Source organism: Rhipicephalus microplus, chromosome 1, assembly GCF_043290135.1.
Source record: "Rhipicephalus microplus isolate Deutch F79 chromosome 1, USDA_Rmic, whole genome shotgun sequence".
Taxonomy (NCBI): domain Eukaryota; kingdom Metazoa; phylum Arthropoda; class Arachnida; order Ixodida; family Ixodidae; genus Rhipicephalus; species Rhipicephalus microplus.
The window spans coordinates 253937423-253956421 of NC_134700.1; the positions used below are offsets into that span (position 1 = coordinate 253937423).

The 18999-nt window shown below is 48.2% G+C and overlaps 1 protein-coding gene across 5 annotated transcripts in view; it reads left to right on the plus strand.

Annotated features, from left to right (window-relative positions):
* The window catches only part of by (focal adhesion protein tensin), a 279600-nt gene that overhangs the window by 73984 nt on the left and 186617 nt on the right, over positions 1 to 18999 (plus strand). The window contains exon 1 of one of the 5 annotated variants that reach the window (XM_075893565.1): positions 17257 to 17421. The exons of the other annotated variants lie outside the window; for them this stretch is intronic. Coding sequence (XP_075749680.1) covers positions 17407 to 17421 — 15 coding nt within the window. The 5' untranslated portion in view covers positions 17257 to 17406. Of the gene's footprint in view, positions 1 to 17256; positions 17422 to 18999 lie in introns of those variants that run through there. 5 annotated transcript variants of the gene reach the window in all.

Sequence of the window (18999 nt, forward strand, 5' to 3'; positions counted from 1 at the left end):
GCTGCGTTTGACGCGACGCGCGCCCCGGGTCCGCCCACCCGACCCTTCGCCGCTTTGCTTGTGCCTTTTTTCTTTCCGCTCTGTATAGCTCGGTTAAGCTCTCCTTTCGCTTTTGTTCGTTGCTTTCTTCGCCCTTGTCGTCGTTGTAGTCGCGTGGGCACTCGGCCCACCAGTCCGTTCCGCGCGCGCGCCTGCAGACCCACTCCTTGCGGCACGCGCACTCACTGTCGACGCAGCTTTTTGCGGTCTCTCTTGCCGCCACTCAGACACTATCTGGGCGCCACCTAGGCGACTTGCTCTTCTTTCGTCCTCAGCGTACAGCCGGCTGAGGAGGCCTTTTTGCTCTTTTATCTCGGTCACCCGGCTTCTGCGTCCATCCAGAGTGCCACTTCTTCCCGACGCCAGGGATCTGCATCCTCCCTTGACGGAAGCAACGCAGCGTCACTTTCGCCCCGTGTAGCATCCTTGCCCTTTGGCTCTTCGATCCGATATACTGCAGTGCTCTTCGCCGTGCGGCTCTCCACGACTTGCATTCGGCCGTATTGAGTGAGTGCAGTCCACGTAACCTGAAACTGACTGTTTTATTCCGATTGGATTAATTCAGAACTGGTGCTCCCAAAAGTGTTGTGGAGTTGGTGCCTATAGCAACGTGCGGGTCTGACTGTCGGCTGCAAAGGCGTTTCGCTGCCGAGTTCATCCGGCCCCGGTCGACCCGTCAAGGTTGGTGGCCGACAGCAGTAGACGTGTGGAGCTATCACGGTTGCCAGGTTTCTTGGCTGCTGCACCCTCGAGCTGCAACGTCGTTTCGTCATCCGCGGAGGGCACACCCGCTGAACTCGAAGGAGGGGGCGTACCCACGCACGCTCCGCAAGTCGGCAACAGGTCAGTCGGGACGACCCGCAATGTAGTAGCTGCTAGAACACGCGACTGGTCGGAGGCGGTTCCTCTGATTAATTACACCCGTGGTAACTAGGCCAGGCGTAGACAACCGTGCTTGTTTATGGTTAGCCTGTCGCGTCAGCGTGCTGGCTGTGCCGATGGTCCGGAGGACACTGGTCGACTGGCCTCACGTCGCCCATACGTGTTAGATGGCGAGATACGTCGGCGTAGCGAAAACAACGAGGATCGAGTGATGCGGTGGCCCAGTTTCTTTTTTATATTACACTTCTGCTTAAATCACTGTTGCGCATGTTGTTGATGGGGGTGAGGCTGTTAACACCTCTGCGTAGCCATCGCGGAAGTCGCCCGGCCGTCATCTCAGAGTAAACGATGCCATTGTTAAGCCTCTGCCTTCTGACGTCAGGATTGCAACGTCCATTCATTTTGTTTCTCTGCACGCATATGTTGAGTAAGGCTAGAGTTGAGTGATGCTCATAACAGTGATTACGCGTGCTCGCTGTTGAATAAAGCACGCGCCAGCTCATAGCCAGTGTTAAGGCAGTGTAGTTGTGTTCGTGGGAGGTGCAGTCTTCGTCTTATATCTTCAGGAATGTGTCTTATCGAGAGCTACAGTTACGATGCGTTATTTGTACCCTGAATTTACTCACCCTGCTTGTTGTAACGTACAGTTAGCGCGATAGCGTTTAAGAGCTCGTTTCGCGAAAAGGCCTGTGTCAGTGTCAACAGCGGCGTCTTTGGTTGCGAGCGAAATATCAGCGTTGTTCGTGAGCGAGAATTCGAGATAGATGTAAGTAAAAAAGTGATGAAAATTCTTCGGTTCGAGTGGGAATCGAACCAAGGATTTCCACGCGGAGAGCAGATGGTATACAACAGAGCTACGCCCGTGCTCTAGATTCCTTAAAAAAACGAAAAAAATGCTGCATGAATGCTAGTATGCGAGGACTGTTATAAATGGATGCAATATTGTATGATAGAGGCGTAAAATCACAGCAGGCGCCAAGACGCGTGAATCTCGCAACGAGCAGTTGGTTTAAAGGCTGATCATTGACGAATCACGCACGCATCATTGGTGATTATTATCGACAACATCAACAACGTGTGTAGGTGCACGTCTTACATTACGGACAGGCAGCAGGTACCTCGTCACCTCGCAGAAAAGAAAAAAATATGGCATTTTTTCGCAACATTGCTTGCAGCAGGCATTCTAGGATAGTTCTCAATGGTAATTTTACAGGCGCATGGACGTTCCTGTGAGACACGGCTGAGGTGTCCATCGAGAAGTTGATGTGAACACGGTCAAATTATCCAATTACGTTATCGCGTTCTGCTCTTCATTGGTTGATTGATATGTGGGGTTTAACGTGCCAAAACCACCATGTGATTATGAGAGACGCCGTAGTGGAGGACTCCGGAAATTTCGACCACCTGGGGTTCTTTAACGAGCGCCCAAATCTGAGCACACGGACGTTCTACTCTTCAAGACGAGGCTCAAGCACCGTCGGAACATCTTCGGGCTATGCGGCACGATGAACAGTGGGTATGCGAGCGATGTTACAGTATGCACTCGTCGATCACGGCCTCGCTGTAGTGGCAGCAGGCAGTTTGTTCAACCCACTCGACGCTCACTGGTACCTGAATTGAGCGGTAGCCACCCGACCAGACGGCGCCACCGCGGATGCCTGGAGCAGTGTGTTGGAGGTCGGTCCCGTTGTATGCATGGCTGCGAGCGTGCAATGCAACCACACGCCACCGGAATCCTTGCCTGCTGCGCGGGTCAGCCCACGGACCACCTTGACACAGAGCGGGCTCACGCTGTGCGCAAGCACGCACGCGGTACCGCTTACTATAGCCGCGCTTTCCCCGTTTGGACTTCCAAGAATGGTTGTCGGTGACGAGGACGCCGGGGAGCTGGCGCAGCCGGGAACGTTCCGTCGAGCTCGGCCAGGAAGGAGCGCTTCTCCTCCTACGCTGCCAGCTGTGCGGTCAAACGAGAGCTTGTGCTACTACAGCGTTCCGTTAACACTGCTTCGCGGTATAACAACCTTTAAGCTCACAACAATATCACTGCGAGATAGAAGACGGAAACAGGGCCGAGTCAGTGAGTGCCCGTGGATATCCTGCCCTCTTCAGGGACGTTACCTGGTTGCGTGCTCAAATATGTATATATCTTTGAATTATTGGTGCCAAACGAATTTTAATATTCACCTGTAAAATGGATTCAAAATGTAGGCTGATGATGAAAGAGTCAGGTGACTACCGCTTCTGCACGTACACGACCGATTAGCGATGCCCTCAACATTTTTAAAATATGCTAAACTTCAGTGAGATAAGGCAGTTCCGTGACCTCGAAGATGCCCAAACACTTTTGCGCGCCATGGGCCTGCGCCAATCGGTGGTTACAAACATATAACAGTTCTTGTGAATCAAGCCTCATTACATCAAACTTAAAAACAATTAAGTGCCCGGGAAAACATGGTAGCATATAGTAGTCGTCGTGCGTAATTTAGTGAAATTTGTATTGGGCAAGGTGGAATGAGTCGATCCTTTACAACACCACGGACAGCGGCGTACCTCAGAAACCTTGCTGGGCTGTTCCGTATACGTGTACATACACCGTGAACGTTGTTTGTCGTTTATAACTTCTTGTTGTACAGTATATGCTTCGTGGTTTCTACTGCAGCGTGCATCACGGCTTGTTTTGTGTACATGCTGGGGTCACAGAGCGTTACTATGTTAGTGTGCACGCATCTTGTCTTTATTTATTTATTTATTTATTTATTTATTTATTTGGAAAATTTTAGTGCTTGTACGCGCTACGAAAAGGAGTGAGGAGGCAATAGTTACATGTGTACCTAAAAAAGAAAAAGAAAATACATATGGCAGCTTTGCCTTGATGGTGACAAGCCAGCAGGAAGTGCGAGCTTTGCCTCCTGCCTTTTCCTCTCTATCTCTCTATTTGTCTCTTTCTCGCTCTTTTTTTTATTTCCCTCTTCCTCTATTTGTATTTCTGTCTTTCGTTCTCTATCAGTCACTTTATCTTTCTCGCTCTTTATATCTTTCTTCCACCTTCTCTTTCTATTTCTCGCTCCCTCCTTTTTCCATCTCCTTTTCTCTTTCTATTTCTTGCTTGTTTGTTCTGTTTTTTTCTCTATCTTTATTTTGGGTCGTTTTTTTCTCCCCATTTATTTCTCTCTAAGTCCATTTCTTTACCTGTCTTTCCATAGTTTTGGTCTTCTCCCCTTTTTTTTCGTTTATTTATCTCTTCTCCTTTCTCTTTTCTGTCTACTTTTCTTTATTTCTTTCTATTTCATTCTTTCTATCTCTTTCTTTTTATCTTTCTCTACTCGTTCTCTCACTCATAAGAGGTATTGCCTCTCACGCTGGACCAATCGGTGCACGTGTCCTTGGAGCAAAGCAGAAGATGAAGAGGAAGACGAAGTGAGCGCACGCTCGAAGGTTCACGATGACCATAGTCTTCGGTTCGCTCCGCTCCAATGCTATTTTAAAATAAAGTACAAGACGTATTGCAGAGCCAATCTGACACCTTCCTCATCCGTTATGCTGGCGATGGAGGCGGGGAGGTTTTCCCCGGTGGGGCTTGTCGCATAGGGATAAGCGATTGATTGTGAAATATTGTGCGACTAGATCATAGCCCTACTAATAGCGATGATCCGTGTTTGGTGATTTCAAACGAGTTAGATGAAACAGCGTCCTTAAAATATCTGTTAAAGTCGTATTATGATATGGGGATATAAACGAGTGAAAAGAATCAGCAACGCCACCACGCGACTTACACTTGGACAGATTAAGTGCCACTCGTCACTCTATAAGCCTTAGCACGCCTTGTGGTTCCGTCCTCATAACACACACAATTATCCCTTCGTTTTAGTATTGCCCTGTCAATCTTGGAAAGTCGATAGGGGCGTTAATTTGCGATAGTTTCGCAATTAGAACTTGTGCAGTAGGCACTGTAGCTTGTAGACGTATTACTCGAACGTTCTCGGAGTGCGTTTTGGCAGCTTGAACGACCTGCCTGAACTTCCTACATAGTACAATGTTGTTCAGGCAACAAAAGTGTCTACAGGCATCCTTCGGGACAGTGGGGTGAGCCAGACACTTTGCGTTCACCTTGTCAGCGGTCGTTTGCACGTACCCTGTCAACAAAGGCTCCCTGAACGCTGCCTGTTGGTAATATGCGTGGATGATGCGCCCAAAAATGCACCGCCGAAGCTGTGACGTCAGACAATGTACTCGCGTGCAAGAGCCCAGAAAGGTGAAATGGGTAGATATCACTCTCCGCTGCCAAGGTCTTACGAGTCAATCATTTCTTGCATCACCCTCCTCATCTGGACCAGCCGGCGAGATGTGTATGTGGAAGGCACACGTCTTGCCGCCAATTAAACAAGGTCTCCATCTCTCTTGCAACTCCTTTAATTATCGGTTGTATACCCTACTGCGCAGCTTCGCGAAACGACGTTCGAGCAGCCATAATGCATTTTTCGGCGGTCGTGTGGTGGCAGCCTCGGCGTCGTATACCGATGGGCGTCACATAGCTCGAAAAGAAAAAAAAAATGCTGGGAGTCGGGGCCCTGGAAAGCGTCTGTTCTATGCCAAGCGGAGCATCCATCACTTTCCGCGACCTCTATATCGTCGTGACGCGAGCTCTCGGCACACAGACGCGCCTCTCGTCGTGTATACGGCAGAGCCGATTCCTTTCCTCCGCTGATGATTGCGGTGCGAGAATGTCATCACGGTGCCCCTCCCACGCAGGTCCGGAAAGTGCTCGTAAACATGCCTGTTTTGCACGGCGCGGATAGCCTCCTTCGCTTTCCTGCCCAACCTCAATCATTCCTTAAGCGCACATTTGAGTTATAGTCGAGCTTTAGGCGGGCGCTGACTGAACGATCGCCTGCTACCATGCCGGAAGCCCACATGCACGGAAGGGCGTACCGGGCGTACCACAGCTGCGTTCTTATACGAATGGAAGTGCGAAACTTGAAAGCGCCATTGATTCTTTTGCGCTTGGGCACGTAGGGTCACGACAAACGTTTGCGGACGATGCAGTCACATGGGCAAGGATCGCACTTTACGACATTGCGGACGTACGCACATCAGTAGTGTTCAACCGTGCGTGGATAGTTGTGCTTAAGGATACTCACCATAGTAAACGTACAGAACGAGAATGGCCAAACCATGACTGGTAATGTACCGCGCCTTGCTGCCCATCAAGAGCAAGCTTTCTTTCGTACCGCAACGGGGCGGGCGACACTGATACGAAGCGCTGTCTGCAGCGATGTTCGCCGTCTTCTTAGGGCGTGTGTTAGGAGACACGATAGCTTGCGCAGATATAGGAAACTGTGGAGTGATCAACCAGAAGATACCATGAACATAAAAAAAATCGTTTTCATAAGTCTCTGTTACCTTCATGAAATCAACGTCAACATCTCTACGTGATTGCATTCCGACATCATCGTGCAAGACAGGGCTTAAAAAAAAAAGGGGGGGGGTGATGTAATGGAGGAGAGGGGGAATATCAGCCATAGCGAAGCCTAACACTCGAGTACTTCCTGCCTGTCTACTGAAGTCATAATTCACTACCTCTTGGGCACGTAAAACCACAATTCAATTTTATTTTTCAGCTTTAGTTCTCCTGTTTGCAATTTTAGCCTTTAAATAAAAGTGTCCACATACGACTTATATAGGTTGTTCTACATAACTTCAGCCAAGACTGTAAAAATAGAAGGCGCGTTGAAAGCAAACTGAACCGAATACATACTATTCTAACTAGCCTGTAGTTATTCCGGCTAGTTATTATTTCCTCCTTGTCAAATTATTTATGTTTAATTATCCAAGTCTCAAGTACTCAACGCGAGTCTCAAGCACTCACGTTGCCTCACGTGATATTTTTTTTCGCATTGGCAAAAAAAAAAAAAACGAAAAATGAAGACAGCCTCGTGACGTAGCGCTGGCAGAATTCTATGACGCTCCTTCAGACCAATTGGTAAGAAGATCTTGGCTCAAGGTACGTGGGACGCCCTAGAGAAGCGAATCTGTCTCTTCTACTGTTCTGTGTCATTCGATGGCGTTTAAGGAGCCCTCGCGGACAACTGAATGACTGTGGGCTGCTCTTCATTTTAGAATTCGTTTCGTATACTAAGTGCTACAAAGCGTTTACTTGCAGCAACATGGTCTACTGAACCGACTTGCGTGGAAAAAAAAATAGAGCTGGGGTCACCTTAGTCTGAGCTATTGTACTTTACAGGATGTTATGTTTGAATTTATGTCCACCTATTCAATCCTACCGAAACAACGAGAAAAACAATATTGGATGGCGCTGTGTCGCAGTATGTCTAGTCCCAACTTGAAAAGGCGAGATTCGCTGAAGCAATGGACATCTTTTAAATATCATTTTGCGGCTCCTTTTTGCCATTTTCGTTCTAGAACTGATACATTGGCTGACTTATAAGAAAGCGTGCAAGTATTTAATTGTTCGATATGCCATCCGGAAGCTCTAATATGAACTGCACGAAAGAATAGATCCGTCTCGCCATATTTGGGCAGTCTGTTGTCATTTTTGTATGTTATCCGCAATCTTGTGAAGTTTTGTGGCCCGGGGTTTTGCAACAACAACAACAACAACAACAACAACAACAACAACAACAACAACAACAACAACAGCAACAACAACAACAACAACAACAACAACAACGACGACGACGACGACGACGACGACGACGACGACGACGACAACAACAACAACACTATAGCCACTCGTTTACTCGTCTGTAGAGCACTTATGCGGTCAGTGTAAGGATGACCACATCAGGGTATCGGGAGCGGTGGAGGCACGCACTCATTCTCATGCAGAGCGGCCTACTTCGTGCACTTACTTGCGTCACTGCAAGCGCGTTAAATGGAGCACGATGCCACCGTCGATCGCTCATTTTCAAGGAAGATTATATCTGCACGAGAAATACACAATAAAGTGGGCGGCTGTCCAAAAACTGGACGCCTCAGCGTGCACATTAAACGGCTGGAACGTGGTGAAAACAGAAACTCGCCTGGTGGGGTACCGACAGATTGGCCTTGTGAAATAACCAACGCCCGAAAGAAACATTTGCTAGCGTATGTTGTATCCAAATGTTACCGTGGCCATCTCTACGAAAATGTATTATTGGGCTTTCCGTGTGACATCTGGTAGTGCGTTTATACCGGAAGTGTACAGGTATGATTTAAGGAAGCGCAATAAAAACAGCGCAGACAAAAACGGTAAGCAACTTTGCCGTGCCAGAGCGGTAACCTGATTGGGGGGATCTTGTTCTGAACTGCGTTTTTATCGAGCTTTGCTCCGGGTTATAGTAGGTATCCCTTACCACAAACTTTGTTAGTGTAGAAATTGCATCGAGGACATAGGCACGTACAATATATAGGTGCTTTTACACAGTACACTTGTATTTATATACTTAGCTTCTTGATAGACTGGATGCGTATATGATTAATCAGACAAGGCACTGAAGTATTCACTGCTAGAAAGCTCGAAAGCTGAGAGCTGAACGCATATCAGCTACCGAAGATTTTCATTAGTCTTTGACACAGCTCCCAGAGCAGTCATGACGGTCAGCACAAATAGGACATGAAAAACAAGAAATTGCTTGATTCAAGCGCTGTTCCAACTTGTCCAATTTGCCACATCATTCTCGACTGGTTACTGCTAGTCGGTAAGCACGAAATTTCACTCGTGTCGAGACTTGCGACGCGTCCCATATGGCTAATGCTTTCTGCGGCGCGCTCAACTGAGCTAGAAGGAGAATTCACTCACTCACTCACTCACTCACTCACTCACTCAATCAATCAATCAATCAATCACTAAATTGAAACATCCTATTAACCGAAGCTTGTAATATATGAAAGAAAATAGGAGGAAAAGAACGGCTGGGAGGTTAACCAGCCTATAGGCAGCTGGTTTGCTACCCTGCGCATGGGAGGGGGATAAGGGAGATGAAACATAGAGAGCAGAGAGGGAAGAGAGATAAACAGGACATTCTTCAGCACACGCGTGCACACTCAGTCATAGTCCAGTCTTGTCTTTCGCGGTGTGTGACATTGCTCTTACAACCGCTTGTTCAAGTCCGTGGCGCGTAAGAATTTCAACAGAGCTTTTGTCGCCTTCTGTTGCAATGTCTTCTCTCGAGAATTTGACAGAATAGTGTCCACAGACATTTGGCTGTTGTCGATGCGCGCAAGAACGGACGCCAGTGACTGTCTCTGGACGTCATACAACGGACAGTCGCACAGGATGTGGTGTAGCGTCTCTTCGCAATGACAGGCATCGCAGAGAGCGTTGTAGGCAATTCATATGATAATTGAATAAGATTTTGTAAATGCCACTCCTAGCCATAAGCGATGAAGAAGGGTGGCTTCTCTTCGGTCGAGCCCAGCGGGCATGCGGAGAGCCATCAAAGAGGACAGGTGCTGTTGACGATTCGTCTCGTTCCTTGGTGGGCACCATAGTGGAAACGTGATTTCACGTGCAAGTCGTCGAAGATTACTGGCTGCATTGGTCCGCGAATGTGGTATGGCTTCTTCTCGTGTTCCTTCAAGAGCTGCCCGCGCGGCAGTATCGGCATGTTCGTTCCCTATGACGCCGCAGTAACTTGGCAGCCACTGAAACGTCACATGATTCCCTTTCTCGTGTGAAGTGTGGGAAAGGCATCGAATTTCGAAAACAAGCTGTTCGTATGGCCCCGCGACGCAGTGCTGAGAGCACATATTGTAAGCTTGTATTATAAACATTGGTGGTGGCTACGGCGGTGACGTACGTAGTTCGCAAAAAATCTGGAGCTATAGGGAGTGCGCAGAATTACGGGTGGTCGTGAATAAGGCTTTCGAAGGTGCGCCTGTTGCTTCTCATTGTAGCCTTTCATTGTTTCTCCTATGATTGTCGTTGCTGCCCCAACAAAAGTGTTGTGCTGGTAAGCACGTGCGTGAAGTTCCAGTTCTCGGCAGGGCTGAAGGAAAACGTTAGGAGGGAGCATCGCACAATGAGATAGATAGATAGATAGATAGATAGATAGATAGATAGATAGATAGATAGATAGATAGATAGATAGATAGATAGATAGATAGATAGATAGATAGATAGATAGATAGATAGATATTGAAATAATTGTCCAGGCACGCACACTCCAACCTTCGGTTGTCCCCACTTTCGCGTTTGGGTAAAGGCTACTACTTTTTTTTTTTAAACTGGAATTTGGCTCATTTCTCAACTTTGCCAAAAAGGCGTGAGACACGATGCTTTACATCGTTACCGAACGGCTATTCGTCAATATGACGTACGATAACACTGCTGCATCCAATTGACGCAGAGGTGTAGTGCGGAGCAAAAGAGTGTCATGAGAGATATGCCCATTGAATATGACGTACGATAACTCTGCTTCACCCAAGTAGCTCTCATGCGATTGACGCAGGGTTAGTGTGCGGAACGACGCAGTGTCAAGAAATACAGGGCTCGGAGGACACGCTGTTTCGCGAGGCCCTGTGCGGCACGTGATCGAGGCGGCTGTGCTCCTCCATTAGAAAAGGGCCGCGGCAGCGTGAGTGGCGGCGTTTGACGTCGGCCATAAATCCTGGAGCGTCGAGAGCGCGGATTTGCCGCCTCCATCTGCCGCCGCTGGAGCTGCGGTCAAACGGGTTGACGCCGTCGGCCCCCAAACGGGGGCCATCGGACCCGCCTGCTGCTGCTCGGGGAAAAGAAAGAGAGATAGCACACACACACAAAAAGGCCAGCTTCAATTTATGGCTGCCTGCAGCTCGAGCCGTTCGGATGAGGCCGGGCACGCGGAAGTGCTCTCTTGTTCTCCCGAGTTCTCTCAGCATGCGCCCTCGTAATTCTTCACTTTCCGGTGAAAACAAGCCAGCCAGGGAGCTGCCGAGCTTACGTTTTAGCTGAGCCACCACCTGAACCTCGCCTCCTGTAGTGAAAAGAATAATGAAATAAATAAACGTTTGTTAGCGAGAAAAGGAACTGTACGTCTCAGAAACACGTTACGTTGAAAAAAAAATAAACATCACTTTTTAAGTGTCTGCGTAGTTTCAGTGTTCAGATCACCTGAGTTTAACAAACCTGCCAAGTTAATTAGAGGCCCGGAACACTCCTGGTCTTGTACCTTGCATAAACAGGTTATGCGTGTGGTTAGAACAGGTGCTGTTTTCAGGTTACTGTTCTGTTTATCTATTTGCGTCGAGGGTCGTTTTCTTTATAGATGGAAGGGGATGTCGATGCCTACGCGCCTGTGGCGGCGTCGACTTTTGAGTTTGTTCCTTTCACACCAGGGTTTGATATCTGTCCACTTCAATGATGAACCGCTTCACTAGAAGCCAGTGCTGTGATTCAACAAACAACACCAGTGTCCCTTCGCAGGAGTTTATGGCGTTATCCGAAATCACAACGGCAATACTCGTTGTTTTATTCGTCCCTTGCACTGTGCGACAGGAAATCGTATACGTTGATTGGACGAGGCAAAGATATGCAAATCTATGCGAGCGAAGTCACGCAAGGACCATGCTCGTTCACACCCGATAAGTGATGTATTGGTATAGCCGATCACGGCCTTTCGGTTATATGCTCGTGTTGCGCGGCTGGAGAAACAAGGCACGCCGCTAGGAACTGCGAACGTTTTACTGGCGTGGTATCTAATCCTGCTGTGAACTTCGTGGAATTCTGTGCACGTTTATTGATATGCTGGCCGACAGGTGCGCGCAAAGCTGTAACGAGGCCAGCGACTCCGACAGCGTGCACAATAGTTACTCGCTTCAGTCCGCATTACTACTGTAGTGTTAGTTTGGCTCTTACACATGGTTTCATTTTGTGGTGCGCACGTTTACGCATGGATTTATTTTTTGACGCATTCGCGGCTCGTGCAATGTAGAGGGAGAGATAAATTGTCGACGTATAGAAGTCTCCGCTGGTATTTGATTCCTTGCTTCGTTCTTGCAATATTTTAGTCCACGCAGCTCGTACGCAGTCATTCTGTCCTACTAGTGTTGTACTGCCGTACGTGCTTTGCGAAGTTGTGAAGGCCGTTAGAGTTGCATACTCCACTGAAAGTGCGTATTAACCTATTTCACAGAGATTGAGTTGTATGTTTTGGTTACACTCCAAAACTTCGCGTTCAAATATGGGCGAGCTCATATCACCACGACGATGTACTCCATTTTCGCCTCTATGTATTTTCTTTAGGTCCCTCTTTCTTTTCAGCTTTAAACATTGAGCCGTACTTATTAATAACGGACCTTGTGTGAGTGCCAGAGTGTGGCAGCCTCAGGATTTATGAGTAAGTAAATGACCTTTTTATTAACGTTCAAACTTGTTACACACAACCTGGTAAACTAGCAAGAAACTCCTAAGGGGCTCTTTTCCTCATTTCGTTTGGGGGGGGGGGGAATTTGACGGTGGATTCTTGACCGTTTTTTTCTTATTTGATATGCTGTAACAAGTTTTAAAACGCAACACCCGCTCACCAAATCAACGCTATGTGGCTGTATACGAAGGCTCTCGCTTTGTATTGGGTGTTAAGGAAATGGACCAGGTTCTTCAACACTCTGCGGTTACAGTGCGAGATAACGACGTTCAATGTTATTCGTGCATGTGTCTATGTGAGCAGTTTTGCACTTTCCGCAAGTCCGTGCGTCTTAGTACAGGCGAACCCTTGGACACGACTTGCACGCCTTTATCTCCGTGTTTTTCCGGTTCGCGCGAAGAGTTGTCCTGGGATTTTCATGAGCTCCGCGTTTCTCTCGTCGTGGTCGCTCTGCACTGATTGAAATGGAGGCACGGGTGATTACAGCCACACTCCAAACAAACAAACAAACAAACAAACAAACAAACAAACAAAGATAGAAACGGAAGCGCGGAATGCTCGAGATAGCAGGAGAACGGTGAAGATACTCGATACACGGAAATTCGCCCGGACGTCGCGTTTCTTTCGTGCGGCCGTTTGTCAGGCGGGCTATCGAGGGATTTAACTCGAGTGAGAGCTCAGGACACGCTGCCTTTGTGGCAGTACACGTAGCCTGAGAGGAGTTAAGGTCCGCTCACAGCAGCGACTTTCAGCGGTGGCGGGACCACTTGTAACTGGCCACCAAAAGGGGCCCCAGGCAACGGATGTCCACATCTGCGTGCGCGTTGAGGCCTCTTCACACCTGTGACTGACAAGGGTTGCACGACCATGTCAACCGCAAAGTGAATGGTCCTGAACGGCTGCTCTGGTGGCGAAGTGGCTACTTTGGCTCAGTCGCTTACTTCTAGATTTTTCAGTAACGAGTTACTGCAGGTGTGAACCTCTGAACCAATTAGATGCATGGGAATAGGGTGTCAGATTTCTTTCAGGGGAAATGGCAATGTGAGGAGGCGCAAATTCCGTGTGGCGACGAGTATCAGTCGCGAGGTGACCGGTGTTCACACAAGCCGCCTTGGTTCGCTTTTTCGCCGCCAGTTACAAATGGTCATGCGAGAAGCGATGGTCGCAGGTGTGAACGAGCCTTCAAAGCCGTCGCCATACAAAATTTTACGTTTGACCGTACATGGCTTGCATGGTCATCACCTCGTAAAATAAGCTGTCTTCCTGCGTGTCTGGTTGGTTCAGAGGTTTGCGACTGCAATGACGCTTCTGAAAACAAATCGAGTGGCAAGGAACTCATTCTGTTGCGTCGATTTGCGACCAAAGCGGTCATTTGCGACGGTTTGCGAGCAGTATAGCTCTGCGTCCAACTGGGTCGCACGACCACAGTGGTAGTCGCAGCTGTGAACGAGTTTTTGTACGCTTGTGTTCGTTCGGGTGAGTAATCTGGTGACCTTCGCGACCTCCTCGCCAGCTTCTGCCTCTACTTGTCCAGTCTGCCTTGTTTTCGGCTTCTTTACGATGCTCGTCAAGTGGTGCATGACGACGGTGGGCGAGCGTTGAATATTGGTCGACGCCTCTTCTTCCTATCTCCGGTGTTGCGACATCCAGTTGGTTTACGGTCGGATGAGTGCTGTGTTGGCAGATAGCGCAGTACATATAGTGTTTTGCAACACCATGTTCGCGCACAACCTTTATTCTTTATATTTCCCTCCTTCGCTGCTGTTTCGTTTCTGTCTTCGGGTAATTGTATTCCAGTCGCGCGCCCGCGTTTTCTTTAAACTCCCCTTTCTTGTCCGGTTTACGGCATATAGGGTTCTCAAGTTCGAGGACGAGAACGCCGCAAATCCGTTTGGCCAACTTGAAGCTTCGAGAAAGAGCACGATAGCTGTACACTCTGTGCGCTTCATTGGAGTTGGTCTCTCTCTCTATCTCTCTATATTTCGCGATTGCTCTTCTCGCTTTTAAGTATTTGCTTTCCTCAAGCTGTACGGTTTGTCTAAGTGATTTCCGCCTATTGCGCAACCTTGATTGGAGAACCTGAGACTTGCGGCTGTTTTTCTCTCTCCCGTGTTTCCCTTTCCCCTTAAAGAAGGTCGCGTGATTGAGAATTAGATAAGCATCGTTTTGAATAGTGCGGATTATCTATCGAGTTGCAACAGCGACACACCAACATGCGCTGTACCTAAAGTTGAAATCCTGAGTATCAACCGTTGGCCGAAAAGGTGCGTAAAATGTACGCGTAGTTCGTATTATGGACCAATCAGTGCGGCCTTGCTGGCTTATCTCGTCATAGTGGCAACAAAAAGTTTCTTGTAGAATTGAACTATGAAGCAAGCCGCTCTTCTTCGTCGTCTCCTTCTTCTTTTTATAACGTTATTATTCATTTATACTTCCATGTATTCAGGAAACGCCTAACGACATCAATTAAACGTGAGGAGTTTATTTATTGGGTTGATTTTGGAGGAACTTTAACGAATGCGTCTGACTTCTCACTTGGAAGACATACACTGCTTTGTATGTTCCACGCAATGAGTTAGGACACGGGTTGAACCTCGTACGCGACAAAATAATGATCGTTCGCTTGAGGCTGCTCGTATGACAACGTTAATAATATTATCCGGGGTTTTACGTCCCGAAACCACGATAGGATTATGAGGGATGTCATAGTGGGAAGCTCCGGAAATTGTGACCATCTGGTGTTCTTTAACGGGTGCTATCTTCTCACAGCGCGCGGACCTCAACCGTGTCGCCTCCACCGAAACGCGACCGCCGCGGCGGGAATCGAACCCGCTACCTTTGGGTCAGCAGCGGAGCACCGTAGCACCACTGATCCACCGTGGTGGACTCGTACAGCGACATTGCACAGTTTTGATGCTGGCGACCTTCTTCCAAGTGCAAGCCTGTCGGAATACTCTCCGATTCCAGCACAGCATCTGCGCAATTCTTTTGTGCTCGCGTGTTTAACTATAAAAGGGAGGCTTGAGCACAACGCAGGTTTTTTCTTTATTTTTAAATGAAGTATGACAGCAGCGCACGAGTATTTTAATATTGTCACGGTGGTGAGAAAATGAATGAAATAAATATATTTACAAAATATACAGGGAGAGTCGGAGGCAGCTGCGGCCAAGATGGAGGTACATCAGCAACACGAGCGCGATCGCATCCATCGTCTTCGTCGTCTACCTGATGCTCTCTCGTTGCCGATGTCGTGTAACAATATAACAGTTAAGTGATGTGGATAAATTTCCTGCGGCTGAATATCGGGCCTATAAGTAAAATCACTTTCACTCGAAATAACTTAGAGAAACAGCCAGTCAATCAGTCAAGAACTTTACTGAAACATCCTGAGGAGTTTGTGCCGCTAGGAGATACACGAGGGACACCCTAGCAAGATAAGCAAATGGCATCGAAAAATTATTTGGTTGCATGCAAAACAGTGTAACCGAAATTTTCGCATATAGGGGAGCACTCTTTTGAATTACGTTTAGCTAAACCTCTAGCTAAATGGCAAAACCGTCAAAAATAGCCATTCATAGGAAACACTTTCATTGTGGAAATTAAATTGTAAGGCTCTGAAATTTTCCTCAGGTGGGTAGTGATTGCACTGATAGATTTCTGCAATCGCACTGAACTTGAAGCAAATGAAGACTGTATGTTAGTTTGTGTGTTATAGTTAATCTGTTCGTGCAAGCTCGGTGAATCGTCTAATAACAACACCGCATCATTGTGTACTACCGACTTTACAATCCGATAACGCTGGATGGACAACTCTTGAAGACTGCTCGCAAGAACGGTCGCCCATGCTAGTATAGAAGTAGCTGTGGTCTTGCTTACCACTCCGTTCTTGCGTGAGTTTTCGCAAAGCTGGCAATAGAGACGTGGTGCCTCACTAAGTTCCATTTTTTATTGGAACAACATTAAGAATATGAGTGACAAAAAGCTACCACTTCGTATAAATTCACCATCGCACAGAAATTGCGTTTGCTTTCACGGGCCGGCATCCCATATTTGTTAGCCGATGGAAATGTACGAAAGAAAAAAAAAAAGGCAGGAAGCACAGAAGGGCCCCGAGGCCCTTCTGTGCCTTGGCTAGCCTTCCGAAGTGCACCATCGCAGGCACGCAATCCTTTACAGCGTCTGTTAGGGTCAGCTTTCACAACAGAGTCGCCAACGCCAAGGATAAAGGCGTGATTAATGAACAAACTGGTCGGCTTCACTTCCTCCAAGCGTCGCGTGATCCCAGTGTTGATATAGTATCTACAGCCTAATTGTAGCGATTGTACCGGCACCAAAGAAAATGTTCTTTACTCTCTCTCTCTCTCTGTTGTAGGAGAGGAGGCTAGACACGTTCGAGTAGAATCGTCCGAGAAACCAGTTACCGACATAACTAACCAACCGAGTTTGCCCTACATCGGTTATTTTCATCTCTACTGACTAATTGACCATTTTTTCTAGCTTGGGAGGCTCGAGCGACGGCTCGTTTTCGGCATTTTTCGGAGCAGTTGCGAGTTCTGGGAGCGTCTCAACGGGGAAGGAATTCTCGCGTAGGCGGCGCTTATCGAGGGGTGTCTTCCTTCAATAGGTCCGATCGCGTTTGCTGTCCGGCACCCCCTTACGCGACGCTAAGGCGTCAGACGTCAGTTGCGTAATGCGCTGTAAAGGGTGGCGGAGAAAGCAAAAGCTTCCTCGGCGCGTCACCTTTGGCCCCACGACGACTACGACGACGACGCTTAACACACGCACCACGCGCGCAGTCGGCGACCAGAAACAAAACCGAAAACGCAAAGGCGTTCCGCGATTGGGGGAAGCCTTTGCGTGACGTCACGTCCGGCGAAACGTTTGCAGCGCCGCCGCGTCCACGTTGCGCGCGCGATCTCCTCCTCTCCCGAGCGCCGGAAAAGCGATGTAAGAAGCACCGAAACAAAAACCGCAAAAAAAGAGCGATGTCGGCGGCGCTGCCCGATCGTCCGCCAAGTTTCGTCTTCCAGGGATCCGAGAAAACGTCGCCGCCGATCCCCGGAGTGACGTCGCGTTGGGTGGTCCCTTAGCGGGGGCCAATTTGGCGTCGATTCGGATTACATTGAACGCCGAAGACGACGACATGAGGATTCAGAAGGTGAGCCAGCGCTACCGAGCCACGTATAGCGGCGCTGCCGTCTCTTTTTTTTGCGGGAAAGAGTCGCGCACACGTTGCGGCCCAGGCGTTTTTCTCGCAATGTGCACCGCCGACTCCGGCAACGTGACTGGTCCGCGTCCCTGTGGCCGCTTGGACACGGTTCGCTTCTCATAAACCACGTTTTTTTTTTTTTTTTTTTGCCGTTTTGCGTGCGACGCCGCCGGAGGTTCGCCGGAGCAAGACGTTCTCTTTAGTCACAAGGTGGAAGGTCGCGCTTTATACGACCTGCACTGTTATCTGGGTGAAGGCACTCGAGTTGACTCTGCTTATCTACATTTTTATCGCCTGCCATAGGAATATCCTGAAGGCAGGTCATATCGCTTGTCTTGCAGCTTCGTTGCAAGCCCGCTTCTGTCGAGTTACACTATAGCATCTCATCGCTGAACGCCGAGTAGCGTCTACAGAACCCTTTCCTTTAATTTGGGATGTATACACTTGCAAGCACACGAAATTGTCTATTGACCTCTGAACGTGTTATTTGGGGCGCAATGCTTGGAACAGGATGACGAAAAAAAAAAGACTAATGAGTGCGAACTACCAACTGTTTATTGACCGAAAAACCTGCAAGTCAAGAAAACTTCCGAGCGCGCGCAGATTCTTGAAAAAGTGACGTCATACATGTAATCAGAAGAGCTGTGTACTAAAAAAAATAAAGACTCGGATTCATATAGCACAATATACTTGTCACTGACACAGGCTGACCCCATACTTGTAGTGTTAAACTCTTCTAAAAAGCTCCCTCGCCGTTTGATCCCAGCTCTTACCAGTAATCTCAACTAGCGCAAAATGTGGCACACTTGAGCATAACTTGACATCACATGCCATTGGCATGCTCCCGCAGCCGGTCATTAATGCACCGTCCCGTTGATCTTATATAGCACTGCCCGTAGAGTGACAGCAACGCTATGTTATTATCAAGTATCACTTTGCGCTCTGTTTCCCCTTATAAGAAATAGATGCATGTCACACAAATCCCATAAGCTGAGCAGAGCGTGATTTAACGCTCCGAATGTGATTTAGGGTTGCTCCTTCTGTCACGAAATAACTTGTATGTGATACGTCCATGAGACAAGAGGGGGTCGAAGCGGGGGGGGGGGGGGCAACTGCGTAGACATTACATACTTGCGAAGTGATGGTCACAGCTTGTGAATGTGCCTTTTCTCGAGGAGACCCCTTTTGCTTATTACCTGCGGACATTTATCCGAGGTGAACACGAACTATACGGGAAGTATTTCTTCATTAGTGGTAGTGGGTGAACGATAACCCTTTCTCGGTCACGTATGCTCCATTGTTTTCGCACTGCCATTTCGGCAGAGCTGTACACCGGGATGCCGAGATTCTCGTGGAATAACTCTGAGATAACCGTAACTCGAGGGACGATGATAACACAGAATAAGACTTTGGGTAATACCCACTTTGAGGCAGCTGCTTTGATTGTTTCGGCCGTGAAAGTTGAATTAAGGAACACTTCACGTTGCACGAAAGGGCGCAGGAAAATGGCTGCTTAAAGGATGATCG